Source organism: Ranitomeya imitator, chromosome 5 (genome assembly GCF_032444005.1).
Source record: "Ranitomeya imitator isolate aRanImi1 chromosome 5, aRanImi1.pri, whole genome shotgun sequence".
Classification (NCBI taxonomy): Eukaryota; Metazoa; Chordata; class Amphibia; order Anura; family Dendrobatidae; genus Ranitomeya; species Ranitomeya imitator.
In genome coordinates, this window is record NC_091286.1 from 671949918 (window position 1) to 671962922 (window position 13005).

Genomic DNA, 13005 nt, shown 5'->3' on the forward strand with positions numbered 1-13005 from the left:
ATCCTTTTGGAAGAGGACTGCTCCAGCACCAACGGAAGAGGCATCCACCTCCATTATAAACAGCTTATCGACATCGGGACGATGTAGGATGTGAGCGCTAGCAAAATGAGACTTAGTAGAAGAAAAGGCCCTGGAGACCTCTTCAGACCACACTTTGGGATTTGCTCCCTTCTTGGTGAGGGCTACCAAGGGAGCTACCAGAGTTGAGAAGTGGGGAATGAACTGGCGGTAATAATTAATGAACCCCATAAAGCGCTGCACCGCCTTAAGAGAATGGGGCTCTTGCCAGTCCATCACAGCCTGTAGTTTGGCAGGATCCATAGCCAATCCCTGGGCGGAGATGATATAGCCCAGGAACGGTAAAGACTCCTGCTCAAACATACACTTCTCCAACTTTGCATAAAGAGAGTTTGCCCGTAGGAGGTCGAAGACTCTGCCAACATCTCTCCGGTGGGAGTCAATATCTGGAGAAAAGATGAGAATATCATCCAGATAGACTACAACCGAGGTGGAAAGCATATCCCGGAAGATGTCGTTGACAAAGTCTTGGAAAACGGCTGGGGCATTACAGAGCCCGAAGGGCATCACCAGATACTCATAGTGCCCATCTCTGGTGTTAAACGCCATTTTCCATTCGTCCCCCTCACGGATGCGAATCAGGTTGTAAGCACCCCGCAGATCTCGTTTGGTAAACACCCTTGCTCCCCGAAGCCTATCGAAAAGCTCAGATATCAAGGGCAAAGGATACTTGTTCTTAACGGTGATAGCGTTAAGACCCCTGTAGTCTATGCATGGACGTAGTTCCCCATTCTTCTTCTGCACGAAAAAGAACCCTGCCCCAGCAGGTGACACTGACTTCCTGATGAACCCTCTTGCCAGATTCTCTTGAATGTACTGAGACATTGCCTCCGTCTCCGGGAGAGATAATGGATAGACTCGACCCCGGGGAGGCTCAGCACCAGGCAAGAGATCAATAGGACAGTCATAGGGGCGATGGGGTGGAAGGGTCTCCGCCGCCTTTTTGGAGAACACGTCTGCATACGACCAATATTGCTTGGGGAGAGAGGATAGATCTGCGGGTACCTCTGTAGTAGCAACCTGAACGCACTCTCGGTGACACCTACCCCCACATGATTCACCCCATCCCAGAATTCTGCCTGAGGACCACTCGATGTGAGGAGAGTGGTACCGTAACCAAGGTATCCCCAACAGGACCTCATCAATCCCCTCAGGAATGATGAGCAGAGATATAATCTCCTGATGGGATGGTGACATGGACAGAGTAAAAGGGATGGTCTGATGTGTTATCTGTGCAGGCAGTGTCGACCCATTCACCACTCGTACCGTTACTGGTTGAGGTAGCATAACCAGGGGTATTGCGTGACGTTGGGCGAAGGCAGAAGACATAAAATTGCCCTCCGCCCCAGAATCCACGCAGAGGTCTACCGAGTGGGAGGATGAGCCTAATGTTATTGTCCCCTTAAAGGATAATTTGGAGGCAAACGTCGCCGTGTCTAGTGCACCTCCACCTACTACCACTAGACGCTGACGTTTCCTCGACCGCTGGAGACATCTGGTGGCAAGATGTCCTGACTGTTGGCATACATGGCAAACCTGGGGTGCACGAGCGGTCCGGGACTTAGATCCCGCTCGTGACACTACCATAGGCTCATGGGACTCAGGAGCCTGGACTGGAGATTCCAAAGGTTTGGTGAAGGTGGGAGACAGCCGAAACCTCTGCCTACACTGGGCTCGCTCTAACCTCCGCTCGTGAAAACGGAGGTCAATACGAGTGGATACTGTTATTAATTCCTCCAGTGTGGCGGGAATCTCCCTAGTGGCCAGGGCGTCCTTAACGTGGTCAGCCAGCCCCCTCCAAAATATAGGAATAAGGGCCTTATCCGACCACTCCAGCTCAGATGCTAGCGTGCGGATGTGGATGGCAAACTGGCTGACCAAGGACGAGCCCTGAGTCAATGCCAACAGTTGGAGCGCCGTGTCATGGGTGACACGAGGTCCTAGAAAGACCTGTTTCAGAGTGCTCAGGAATAACGGAGCACTCTGCACCACATGATCGCCACGCTCCCACAGCGGCGTAGCCCACTGCAACGCCCTGTCCGACAATAAAGATACGATAAAGCCCACCTTAGCCCGCTCTGTAGGGAAACGAGAAGCCAGAAGCTCGAGATGTATTGAGCACTGACTCACGAAACCCCTACAGGACTTACTGTCACCAGAAAATTTCTCTGGTAGCGGGAGGCGAGATAGCGTCGGTACAGGGGCGGCAGTGGACAAGGTAGCTGCAGCCACACTTGCTGCCTGAACAGCGACAGCAGTAACATCCACAGCTGAGGTTGAACGCTCAAGAGCCGCCAACCTTCCCTCCAGCTGCTGGATGTACCGCTGTAAACGCTGATCGTCCGTCATTACTAGCCAGACCTTGGCGCTAGTATTATGTTAGGACTGGCGGAACGCACCAAGTACAAGGTGTAATGGTATTAGGTGCGTTCGCCGTCCGAGGTCCACCGTGCAGGTAAAAGACCCTGCTGCTAGTAAGACGGACTATATGGCGGTACTAAGTATACACACATGGGTTAACTTCACCCTGCGTGAAGGAAGCGATCCTGTTGCGTCACAGGACCGCAGTACCGCACATAAAGCGCGAGCAAGAAGTCAGCGGACTCAACCCCTACACAGGATTGAAGTCCGATTAGACACTTGCTGGCACAACACCGCAACTGGGTGTGTCAGAGGAACATAAATAGTAATATAAAGGCAGAAGAGTGCGTGCGGTGCCGCACTGACGGATGCCACTAACCACCCAGGCTTGGGTCAGGAAAGCGCAGAGCAAGCGCACGGCGCCGTACTGGCGGACACAGCAACTGGTAGCTGTAATGTGTGTTTCGTGCTGTTGGATAAGTCGGGCGCTAGATAGCAAACATACACCTTCCGCGAACAGACATTCAATAGGGAGGGTTATTTAAAGAGCGACTTTCACTCACAACACACACACATATTTACAAGACAATACTAGCGCATGGCTGTGCGGCCATGCGAGGCTTTTAGGACCTTCCAAAGAAGGACCAATGGAGTGCTGCAGCACCTGAGCATGTGACTCTGGATCTCCACTGAGAGATCTCGCCCTGGGCATGCTCAGAGTGCAAAGCAGGATTTAGTCCTAGCAGCTACAAGGACCTTAGCTGCAGTATCTGATCATGTGACTCTCGATCTCCACTGAGAGATCTTACTCTGGGCATGCTCAGAATGTAAAAAGCAGGACTTAGCCCCAGAAACGTCCGCTCGCCGCTGCCCAGCACTGACTTCAATGGGAGAAGCAGGAAACGCAGCAGTAACTCTAAGCACAGAGTCAGACTAAGCGAGACGCTGGGATCGACGTCTCTGCTGAGCAAGCTCCACTGCAGCAGGAGATGAATGGGAGACCGCAGCGGAGATGGCCCGAGATTCCCCCTGTGCAGAGGCAGGAACTCGACCCCTAACATATGTTCTAATGAAACTATGAACATTAGATAACAAAACAAATAAATATAAGATAGACAAACAAAAGCAATTGTCCCTCTCTAAATGTGTGGTGTCTCGGCTCTCTTGAGTGTGGTCATCTGACTCAAGCTCTCAGGAAGCTGTTAGTTGCTCAGTAGCATAATTCATTCTTCTCTGCATAGGAGCAACTCTCTTGAGTCCAGAACAAGTTTTTAGGCACTTTGATTCATTTTCAAAAGGCACTCTCTACATCGGGTGGGCAATGATTCCTCCAAATCAGATGTAACCTTCAACCAGTGTTCCAATGGACAAATATGCTCAATCTTTACTTGACTTTGTAATATACACAGGCAGCCTGAGGCTCCAATACACTCACATGCCCTCTGTAACTGACTCCAGATGACTGAACACAGATTCTTAAATAACCTAGACCACGCTTATGGTTACATGCTAACATTGACCACCACAAAAATTGCTCTTCCCAGTCTACCATGAAAGCATACTTAGCACATTAACCTCTGATAAATGTAAAATCAATTAGGCATTGTCACTAATGATTGAACCTTTACACACACCTGAATAATTACTTACCATGACCCAGGGGCTGGCTAAAAGTTTTATATTCTGCTTGACTAAACCCATAAGCCGCAGTATGGTCGGATCCTCATAATCAAATCTTTTGCTCAAGAGTATGGACACAATTATATTAGTTACAGCAGCATAAATACCGGTGACATTATCAAAGGGCTTTCCTGAAAAGTAAGGGGATAAAATATAACTAGTTTTAATATTTTTTTGTTTTATTGATGTGTTGAATATTTGATTAATTTCTTTATTACATGATCTTGAATTTACACTTGAGATGTCACCTCAACCAGCATTTGTGCATTCTTCTGTATCGCTATATTTGCAGGTTATACTATAAATACTTGATAGGCAATCCCAATTTGCAATACATGGCAGAATTAAAAAATGAATTGGAAGCCAAAGGTGACTGTTATCAATCCCTTAACTCATTTCAACTTAAATTTAGCAAAATATGTTACTTGATAACCAGCCCTCTGCGACAGTGGTCCATGTTCTTCCAATAGATGTTTATCCCAAATGTACTTATACCATATACATACAGTGGTGTGTAAAAGTGTTTGCCCCCTTCTTGATTTCTTATTCTTTTGCATGTTTGTAATACTTGAATGTTTCAGATCACCAAGCAATTTAAACTTTAGACAAAGATTATTATTATTATTTATTTATATAGCACCATTAATTCCATGGTGCTGTACATGAGAAGGGGTTACATCAAAATACAAATATCACTTACAGTAAACAAAACTAACAATGACAGACTGGTACAGAGGGGCGAGGACCCTGCCCATGGAGGCTTACATTCTACAGGATTATGGGGAAGGAGACAGGAGGTTGAGGGTTGCAGTAGCTCCGATGTTGTTGAGGTGGCCGTGTGGTCATTACAGGTTGTAAGCTTCTTTGAAGAGGTGGGTTTTCTGGTTTCTTTTGAAGGATCCAAATGTGGAGGATAACCGGATGTGTTGGGGCACAGAATTCCAGAGGATGGGGGATATTCGGGAGAAGTCTTGGAAGCGATTGGGTGAGGAGCGAATAAGCGTGGAGGAGAGAAGGAGGTCTTGGGAGGACCAGAGATTACGTGAGGGAAGATATTGAGAGATTAGTTTGGAAATATATGGAGGAGAAAGGTTATGGATGGCTTTGTAGGTCAGTGTTAGTAGTTTAAACTGGATATGCTGGGAAATTGGGAGCCAGTGAAGGGATTTGCAAAGAGGGGAAGCAGAAGTGTAGCGAGGAGAGAGATTAATTAGTCAGGCAGCAGAGTTAAGGATGGACTGGAGGGGTGTGAACGTGTTAGAAGGTAGGCCACATAGGAGGATGATGCAGTAGTAGAGGGGGGAGATGATTAGGGCATGCACAAGCATTTTGGTAGAGTGAGGGTTGAGGAAAGGACGGATCCTGGAAATATTTTTGAACTGGAGGTGACAGGAGGTGGCGAGAGCTTGGATGTGCGGTTTGAAGGACAGGGCAGAATTCAGGGTTACTCCAAGGCAGCGGATTTTGGGGACAGGGGACAGTGTGATTTCATTTATTTTGATAGATAGATCAGGTAGGGAAGATATGATATGTGAGATGGAGGAAAGATAATTAGTTCAGATTTGTCCACATTGAGCTTGAGGAAGCGAGAGGAGAAGAAGGAGGATATGGCTGAAAGGCACTCTGGGATTCTGGAGAGCAGAGAGGTGACATCTGGGCCAGAGAGGTAGATCTGAGTGTCATCAGCATATAGATGGTACTGGAAGCCATAGGACCTTATGAGTTGTCCCAGGCCGAGTGTATGGATTGAGAAGAGTAAGGGCCCAAAGACAGAGCCTTGTGGTACACCAACAGAGAGGGGGCGAGATGAAGAGGTAGTATGGTAGTAGGAAATGCTAAATCTGCAGTTGGTAAGGTATGAGGAGGTCCAAGATAGGGAAAAATCTTTCATCCCAAAGGAGGAGAGGATCTGTAGTTGGTCAACTGTGTTGAAGGCAGATAACACAAGATAACAAAGATAACACAAGTAAACAAAAAATGCAGTTTTTAAATGAAGGTCTATATTAGGGGAAAAAGAAATCTGAACCTACAGGGCCCAGTGTGAAAATGTGATTGCCCCTAAACCTAGTAACTGGTTGGTACACCTGTAGCAGCAACAACAGCAATCAAACATTTGCGATAACTGGCAATGAGCCTTTTACGACTTGGAGGAATTTTGGCTCTCTCCTCTTAGCAGAATTGCTGTGATTCAGCCACATAGGAGGATTTCAGCTTATGAACTACTTTTTTAAAGGTCATGCAACAACATCTAAATCAGATTAAGATCAGGACTTTGACTAGTTCACTCCAAAGTCTTAATTTTGTTTTTCTTAAGCAATTTAGAGGTGTTTTGCACCATTGTCTTGCTGCATAACCCAAGCATGCTTCAGCTTGCGGTCACTAATAGAGGGCCCAACATTCTTTTTCAGGATTTTTTGGTAGATAGCAGAATTCATCTTTTCACTTACCACATAAAGTATTCCAGGTCCTGAAGCAGCAAAACAGCCACAGACTATGACATTACCACCACCATATTTTACTGTTGGTATGATGATCCTTTTTTGAAATTCTGTGTTACTTCTACATTAGAAGTTATGGGATATACACCTTCATAAAAATTCAACTTTTGTCTTGTCAGTCCACAAAGTTTTCTCCCAAAAGTCTTAGGGATCTTCATTATGTTTTCTGACAAAGCTAAGACAAGCCTTTATGCTCTTACTGCTCAGCAGTGGTTCTTGTCTTGGAATTTTGCCATGCAGGCCATTTTTGCCCAGCCTCTTTCTTATGGTGGAGTTATGACCACTGATCTTAACTGAGGCAAGTGAAGCCTGCATTTCTTTGGATATTGTTGTGGCATCTTTTGTGACCTCTTGGATGAGTCTTCACTGTACTCGTGGAGTAATTTTGGTCTACTGGCCACTCCTGGAAAGGTTTACCACTGTTCCATGTTTTCACCATTTGGGGATAATGGCTCTCACTGTGGTTCGCTGGAGTCCCAAAACTTTAGAAATAGCTTAATAACCTTTTCCAGAGTGATAGATCCCAATTGTTTTATTTCTTATTTGTACCTCAATTATTTGTACCTGATTCTTTGGTCTACTTCACTTTGTCAGGCTGGTCTAATATTTAAATTTGTTTGGTGATCTGAACATGTGTGACGAACATGGAAAAGAATAGGAAATCAGGAAGGAGGCAAACACTTTTTCACATCACTGTATTTGGCTTTAATATATAATTGATCAACCCTAGGCACAGTATTTTTCAAGGTGACATACAACAAAACTCACCTTCATATGATTTCAGCTTTTGTATTAAATACTCAGTCTCCTCAATGATCTTGTCCTCTATGGTCTTCCTTCCCATTCCATAATCTCGTAGTGTGGAGATTGCGAATCTTCTCATCACTTTCCAGTTCTCTCCATTTGAGAATACAACACCTGAAAATGATGGACAAGCGATTTGTACTAAAATTGATATTTAAGGCTTGACTGGCCCATCACAAAACCAAGAAATTCTCTGGTAAACCCCAAACAAAACAAAACCCCAAATAAAACTGCTTATTAGGCAGTCATAGCAGTGAGAATAAAAACTCTCCTGTAAAGAAGAAAGCCCAAATATATATATTTTTATAATAATTTTAATTAGTTGAGTTTTCTAATTATTCTTTAGATTTCAAATTCAGTCAAATATTTAAGTTCAGATGTAGATAGAGGAGGGGTAGAACTAGTATTGGACTTCAAAGACCTCTATCCTCTGGTCCAGAATATTTCCATATGTAAGGTTTAAACTAACCCCACCACATATGATTTCTCCATGAACCTAAGCTACTCTCTGTGCCAATAAAAAACATTAACTTAATAGCCAATCAGCAGCCACTCAACTCATCTTCAGTGCTACCACAAGAGAAAAGAGGCATGACACAAAGCCCTATGAAATCAAGATCATATTGATGTAATACATGAACATGACTGGTTCTCCAAGGAGGTTAAACTCTGTATAGCAGTTTTTTTTTTTCAGTTAATAGACAAGTATTTAAGACAGAGAACATCGATAATAACAAGATAAAAAAAAAATGTTATAAATAAAACAAAGACTTACCATAGCCTTTTAGAGTTTCTACAAACACTGGTGTATCTGGCCTTTCTGAAAAATAGTCTGCATTGTTGACTAAAGCATCTTTAATGGTATCATAACCACATAAGACGATGGATTTTGACATTCCTATCTGGATACTAAAGACTGGGCCATACTCCTTAGCCAACTGTGAATACAAGAATGATTATTAATCACCAATTTCCTGAAATTGCTTTACCCTTTTTTTATGTTCACTCATTATAGGAGGTAGACTTTACAGTAGACGTTATAGATCACGGGAGACTTAATATGGTTAGCTAACATTTAGTGGATTTAGTCATAGAAATATAGATACGAGCCCTTGTGCCCATTTTTCAGATCTAAAGTCCAATGTAATCACATCTAAACACCCAATAAGATTATTCACATCTAGCTTTTGGTGTATGTTCATAATAGAAAACCACAGCACAGTGCCAGATCTAGCATAAGATGGTTACTAGAGTTGAGTGAATCAGTTTGAGGTGGATTTAACAAAATGTTTGAATTCACCTGAACCCTCAGATTTTCATAGTTTTATTGTTTTTAAGGTTGAAGGTAGACTTAAGTCCATCAAGTTCAACCTATAGACTAACATGTTGATCCAAAAGAAGGCAATAACCCAATGGGGCAGTTACTAATAGCTGCACATAGAGGAACAATTCTTTACCAACTCCACATCAAGGCTAGTTCCCCAGACATCCCATCACAGAATCTAGTACCCATAACCTGAAATATTTTTTAATCAAGACAAAGTAGTGACATGTTGGCTGCCATTTTGTTTGACTCAGTCTAGGGCAGTGTTTCCCAAACTCCACACCTCAAGGCCCCCAACAGATCAAGATTTGATGATTTCCTTAGTATTTCACAGGTAGTGCAATTATTATCAAGGGAACAGAAATTGCCACAGGTTCTCTCATCTAAGAAAATCCTGAAAACGTTCTGTTTGGGGCCGCAAGGAATGGAGATTGGAAAACAGTGATCTAGGGTCTGGATAGAAAAAATAAATAAATAAAAGATTATACTCACCTTGCATTTTACCTTTCTTGATTCACCAGCTAACTATCTGGTCATCCGTATGCTTGCTTTTTACCTCCGGATAAAGTCTTCTCTACTATCTTCACTCAATGCCAACTCTGGTGCGGGCAAAAACTCCAGTGAGATCATGATGTCATGGAGAAACACATGACATAATGTCACGTGAAGCAACAAAGAGTGAAGAAGACTACAAAAGGAAGAGAAGTCTGGAACCGTATGGAGGAAGTGAGCCAGAGGAAGAATGAAGGCTCCGATGCCAGGACAGGTGAGGTTTCAATTTGGATAATGTATTTTTTACCTGTCTACTTGTTATGCTCTTGTATCTGGAAATCACATTTTCCAACCGAATTAAAAAGAATCTGTCTATCTGCAGTATACTCATCTCTAATGGATACGAAAGATGACCAGTGGATAATCTTGGTTTTTAAAGGAGTTCATCAAGATTTGTTGCTGTGTCCATCATCTTGATGGGAAATTTAGTGCTCCATGCAGTTCTGCTTGTTGAATCTAAAACAGATTAAGGCTCTTTTTGGAGCCTTACCCCTCCATGGTCTTACAGTGCTATCTATGCCACCAATAGGAACCTACATTTGAACAGTCATGAGTAACGAATAGTTGTAAGAAAGGGCAGTAGAGAAGACTGTTTGACAGAAACCATCAATGATTGTTATGGTTGTGCGTACGGTACTGAGTTGTAGGAGATGACAGAGTCTGTCAGGTGTTTTCCCCCTGTGGAAAATGTACACATATATTACGTGCTGCACCTTGACGTTTACTAATGTTAATGTATTGTTGCTGTATTCTTTATGTAATATAATGTGATGTGTGTTATGTATAGAAGTATAGATAGCATAGGTCAATAGTGGGATTAGAATAGTGGGGCACATTAAAGATAGGGTATAGGCATATTAGTTTAGGAATAGACAGCATGGGTTTTCCAGCGAGGAGGAGTTATGGTGTAGTGCAGTGCAGAGCATTGAGGATATAGTGAGGCACTTACTGGCTCAGCTCACTCATGATGCAGCAGTTAATAGTGACAGTCTGCCAGCCATGGGTATAAAGCTGTTATGGCAGGAAGGGGCCCCAGGCTGAGAAATGTGCTAGCAGTCACCACCTTCAATGGTAACCCATCCCAAGAGGATCCAGGGCCTGAGGCCGGGATTAGGTCAGCTGAGATAGCAAGCCTTCTACCTTCTCCTATTGAGTCCAGATGAGTTTAACGGGATGAAGCTGAGGGACGTAGAAGCATGGTAGTCACAGAAGGGACAGAGACTGTCACAGAAGGGACAGAGATGCCAGGAAGAGCCAGAGATTGCCTGGTGGGACAGGGATTGTCCAAGAGGCCAGAGCTGATCAACAGGAAGAACAGAGATTGTCAGAGAAAGCCTCAGGATTGACACTGCAAAGGAACTGTATGGCATCAGTGACAAAAACCCTGTGTTTAAGTATAGTTGTACTGTTGAGCATGAACATGGAGTCCGGAGTGATTTGTGGGATCTGTGGGTCTGAAGCCAGAGAGACAGAGCATGAAGGGACTTCAACAACTGATGTGAGTGTTCTGCTGTGCACGCTGCACATGCAGCAGAAGGGACATTATATTGCTTTGGTGAGGCACTAGGGTGTGGGAACACTACAGCCCGTTGCCACGACTACCACCCTGGCCGCCTTATAAAGTCACAAAATATAAGTGATCATCTGACTCTTCCCCATACAAAAATGTATAGAGCCATGACTGCTGAGAACGATCCTCAGAGAAGGCATCAGTTAATAACTAGAAGCAGCAGGGACAACAGAACAGGAGAACAGTCAGGAGCAGGATTTTAGATGAATTACCTGCCTGCAGGGCTGCCACTAAGAATTTCAGGGCCCAATACGGCCAAAATTTTGGGGGCCCCCTGTAGCTCCATCCAGGCTCCACCCCCATTTCCACCTCCACTCTTCGAATCTTCAACAGTTCCTCCGCCCTCTCTTGGAAAAGTTCCACTTCTGGTGAATATCGGTCTGCACTTGGCACGTGGTGCATGGACCTGCGGCGGGTCTACTGACCTGAACTCAGCAGCCTCACAGAATGTATGAGGATGCTGGTAAGGAAATTGGCGCCCAGTCCATGCACTGCTGTGCGAGCACAGACCGATAGCCCCATTTCAATAATTACACTGCTATAATAATAATAAAGAGGTTTCCCAATCATATATACCCACTTGCATCAATAATTCCCCACCCCCATTCCAAACCCCAACCAAAACTTATAAGTTACTGGATGATCCTGACTCTGAGCACTGTTGCCTGATGTTATAATTGGGCATTTGGTTTTGCAGCAGGTCAGGATTATCCAGTAGCTTAAACATTCCACTAGCCTCCCCCTGGGCCCTGTTGGATGCAGCCCTCGGTCAGCACTAGCCATCCCTCATTAGCCACATAATACCAGTCCAGCCACAGCCACAGTGAGCCACCTGAAGCCTCTTCTCACTGGAGAGACTCCCCCTGCTCGTCCGCCTGCCGCCTCACCCTGCTCGTCCACCCGCTGCCTCACCCTGCTCGTCCGCCCGCCGCCTCACCCTGCTCGTCCGATTCGCTGCCTTACCTTTCTCGTCCACTCGCTGCCTTCCGCCTGCTCATCCGTCACCCCCAGTCAGAAGAAGAGGTTATACCACAGTGCCCACCGGATGGGGTCACCCAGGGGAGAATGAGATTCCGCTCAGCAGAGAGTATCACACAAGAGAGGATTAGATAAGTGGCTCAGCAGACAGTATCAGACAGGAGAGAATTAGATACACCGCTCAGCAGTCAGTATCACACAGATGATTAGATACAAGGCTCAGCAGACATGATCACACAGGAGAGGATAAGATACATGACTCAGCAGTCAGTTTCACACAGGAGAGGATTAGATACACGGCTCAGCACTATCACACAGGAGAGGATTAGATACACGGCTCAGCACTATCACACAGGAGAGGATTAGATACACGGCTCAGCAGACAGTATCACACAGGAGAGGATTAGATACATGGCTCAGCAGACAGTATCACACAGGATAGGATTAGATACACAGGTCAGCAGACATGTTCACACAGGAAAGGATTAGATATATGGCTCATCAGACAGTATTACACAAGAGAAGATTAGATACACAGCTCATCAGACAGTATCACACAGGAGAGGATTAGATACATGGCTCAGCAGTCGGTACCACACCGGAGATAAGATGCATGGATCATCAGACAGTATCACACAATATAGGATTAGATAAACGGCTCATCAGACAGTATCACACAGGAGATGATTAGATACACAGCTCAGCAGACAGGATTACACAGGATAGTATTAGATACAGCTCAGCAGACAGGATTACTGAAGAGAGTGAGACTCACCCTGCTCCCCGCCCGCCGGCTCCACCTGCTCTCATCCGCCGTCCGCCCCGAGTGACACACCGCACACTGCTATGCTCTGGAATGAGGAAGTGGAGCAGCATCTGACTTCAGGAAGGACCATAATGCACCCGGGCGGCATTAACAACACTGTAGATGTATCTTTAAAACACCCCAGTGCTGTTATGCATCGGGCATTCAGAAGCCTTGAACAAAATATCCAGGGGCCCGATGAGGAGAAGCAAAGAGAGGGGGCCCGAGCGGACCGGGCTGCCAGCATGTTCGGGCCCCCCTTTCTGCTTCTAATCACCGAGCCCCATACAGTAGTAAGGGCAGTAATGCTCTGATGGCGGCCCTGCCTGCCTGGAGCTTCCACAGATAGAACTGT

At 45.2% G+C, this 13005-nt stretch overlaps 1 protein-coding gene across 3 annotated transcripts in view; it reads right to left on the reverse strand.

Moving 5' to 3' along the window:
• The window catches only part of LOC138638756 (cytochrome P450 2K4-like), a 127631-nt gene that overhangs the window by 58776 nt on the left and 55850 nt on the right, over window positions 1-13005 (reverse strand). For 2 of the 3 annotated variants that reach the window (XM_069728313.1, XM_069728314.1), the window contains exons 3-5: window positions 8197-8359; window positions 7386-7535; window positions 4090-4250 (exon numbers count right to left, since the gene is read on the reverse strand). In XM_069728313.1, coding sequence (XP_069584414.1) covers window positions 4090-4250; window positions 7386-7535; window positions 8197-8359 — 474 coding nt within the window. Of the gene's footprint in view, window positions 1-4089; window positions 4251-7385; window positions 7536-8196; window positions 8360-9237; window positions 9357-13005 lie in introns of those variants that run through there. The other variant, XM_069728316.1, reaches the window with a different exon arrangement.